We start from the raw sequence: 2,500 nt of genomic DNA, 5'->3' as shown, positions 1-2,500 counted from the left end.
CTGCTCAAAGTATACTTCTAAAGTCTGCTTTACCTGGAATTGAGACAAAATATACAGGTGAAAAAGTTCTTGTTAAAGACTTGACTTCCAAAATTAGTTATAAACTAGCAAATATTTTTCTCACTTCTGATTTTGTATCAGGGGAAATAAAGATAGCTGTGACAGAAAATAATTTTCCAATAGAGGGAATAAGTTTAATTCTTGGACATGATCTAGCAGGGAAATTAGTGTACCCTACAATTAATGTTGTTGCTAAGCCTTTAACCTATAGCCCAACTAAAGAACTGGATCAGAAACAACCTCATATTTTCCCTGTGTGTGCTGTTACTCGTTCTAAGAAGCTATATAAGAAATCTTCCTTAGAAAAAGAAAATCCAGTTGATAATTTGATCTCACAAGAGATCACACGAAGTAAATTAATTGCAGCTCAAAACGATGACCCCTCTCTTGCTAAATGCAGACATGTTGCCTCAGACAGTCTTAAAGATCAAAAGGTCCCTGGTTTTTATTATCATGACGGACTATTAATGAGAGTATTCCGTCCTCCTGAACTCCGTGCTTTAGATACATGGTCAGAAGTACATCAAGTTGTAATTCCGTTGTCAGTTCGGAAATCAGTCATGACACTTGCACATGATGGTTTAGCAGGTCACTTAGGTATTCAAAAAACATACAAGAAAATACTTCAAAATTTCTATTAGCCAGGTATGAAGAAAGATGTTACAATATTTATCAGGTCTTGCCATGTGTGTCAAGTTGGGGGAAAACCCAATCAAATAATTCCAAGAGCTCCTTTACATCCTATTCGAGTAGACTCAGATCCATTTGAAAGAATTGTAATTGACTGTGTAGGACCACTGCCTAAAACAAAGAAAGGGAACCAATATCTCTTTACAATTATGGATACTGCTACAAGATATCCAGAGGTTTACCCTTTAAAGAATATTTCTGCCAATTCCATTGTAAAATGTCTACTTCATTTTTTCACTTCATTTGGAATCCCTAAAGAGATTCAATGTGACAAAGGCAGTAATTTTACAAGTGACTTGTTTCAAAAAGTCTTAGAACTGTTAGGTATCTCGCAACAAATGTCAACAGCTTATCATCCCCAATCACAAGGTTGCCTTGAAAGATTTCACCAGACCTTAAAATCTATGCTTAAAAAGTATTGCTTAGAAACAGGGAATTCCTGGGATGAGAACATTCATTTTCTTCTGTTTGCCCTGAGGGAATGTCCACAAGAATCACTTGGATATTCTCCATTTGAATTACTATATGGAAGACAGATTAGAGGTCCACTTAAAGTTCTTAAAGATCAGTGGTTTTCAGACTCTTCAGATTCCCCTAATCAAACAGTGGCATCTTACATAGATAATCTTAGAGCTAAGTTATCAGAGGCAAGAAAATTGGCTCTCTCTAATCTTCATAACGTTCAAATCAAAATGAAGTCTTCTCATGATTTAAAATCACAAACTCGAGTATTCTCTCCAGGAGACAAGGTTTTACTGTTCCTTCCAATTCCAGGAAACCCTCTTAAGAGCAAATTCATTGGGCCTTATGTTGTTTCTCATAAAGTTTCTGATTACAATTATGTAGTTCAAACTCCTGGTAGACGTAAAGATACCCAGTTGGTACATATCAACTTAATCAAATCGTATATTGACAGGCAGCCAAAGGAGGACTTTGCCAAAGGCAAATCTATTGCATGTATGATTCCTCAGGAATCTCCCATAACTTCTATGTCTAACGAGTATATTGAGGAGACTGATTACATAGAAATCCCAGGTCCTCATAATCCACATAACTCTGAGATAATAGCTAATCTTCATAAATATTTAAATTACTTGCCTGCTTCAAAGTTAAATGATGTATATGTAATACTGAAAGATTTTCCTCAGGTAACAGCTGATAACCCAGGGTTTTGTGGCCATACTCTACATGATGTTGAACTCACTCCCGAGGTAAGACCCATTAGGCAAAGTTCATATAGACTCAGTCCAGAGAAGAAAGCTGTTATGAAGAAGGAAGTAGATTATCTACTTGATCATGGTTTAGCTGAACCAAGTAACTCTCCATGGGCTTCACCCTCACTGCTAGTGCCAAAACCTGACGGTACCAGTAGATTATGTACAGACTACCGAAAGTTAAATAAAGTAACTATACCTGACTCCTATCCTCTTCCTTTAATTGAAGAACTTGTAGACTCGATAGGACAAGCCAAATTCATAACCAAAATTGATATGCAGAAAGGTTACTATCAAATAGGATTAACAGATAATGCTAAAATCATATCTGCTTTTATAACTCCTTTTGGTTTATATAATTATACAGTAATGCCTTTTGGGATGTGTAATGCACCAGCCACCTTTCAACGAGCAATCAATTATACCATTCAGGGTCTTGAAGGTGTTAAATCTTATTTAGATGATTTACTTGTTATCTCCAACTCATGGGATGTTCATATCCGTAGGCTACGCTCTCTGTTCTCCCGCTTAGACGA

General features: G+C 36.4%; 1 protein-coding gene across 1 annotated transcript in view; it reads left to right on the top strand.

Moving 5' to 3' along the window:
- The window catches only part of LOC125032316, a 10,509-nt gene that overhangs the window by 1,312 nt on the left and 6,697 nt on the right, over positions 1–2,500 (top strand). The window contains exons 2-3 of the mRNA XM_047623413.1: positions 1–657; positions 814–2,500. The exon at positions 1–657 is cut by the window's left edge and continues 835 nt beyond it; the exon at positions 814–2,500 is cut by the window's right edge and continues 788 nt beyond it. Coding sequence (XP_047479369.1) covers positions 1–657; positions 814–2,500 — 2,344 coding nt within the window. The remainder of the gene's footprint in view (positions 658–813) is intronic.

The sequence above is a fragment of the Penaeus chinensis genome, chromosome 14 (genome assembly GCF_019202785.1).
Source record: "Penaeus chinensis breed Huanghai No. 1 chromosome 14, ASM1920278v2, whole genome shotgun sequence".
NCBI lineage: Eukaryota > Metazoa > Arthropoda > Malacostraca > Decapoda > Penaeidae > Penaeus > Penaeus chinensis.
The sequence above is the reverse complement of the archived record's forward strand: the minus strand, read 5'-3'. Positions and strand labels throughout refer to the sequence as shown.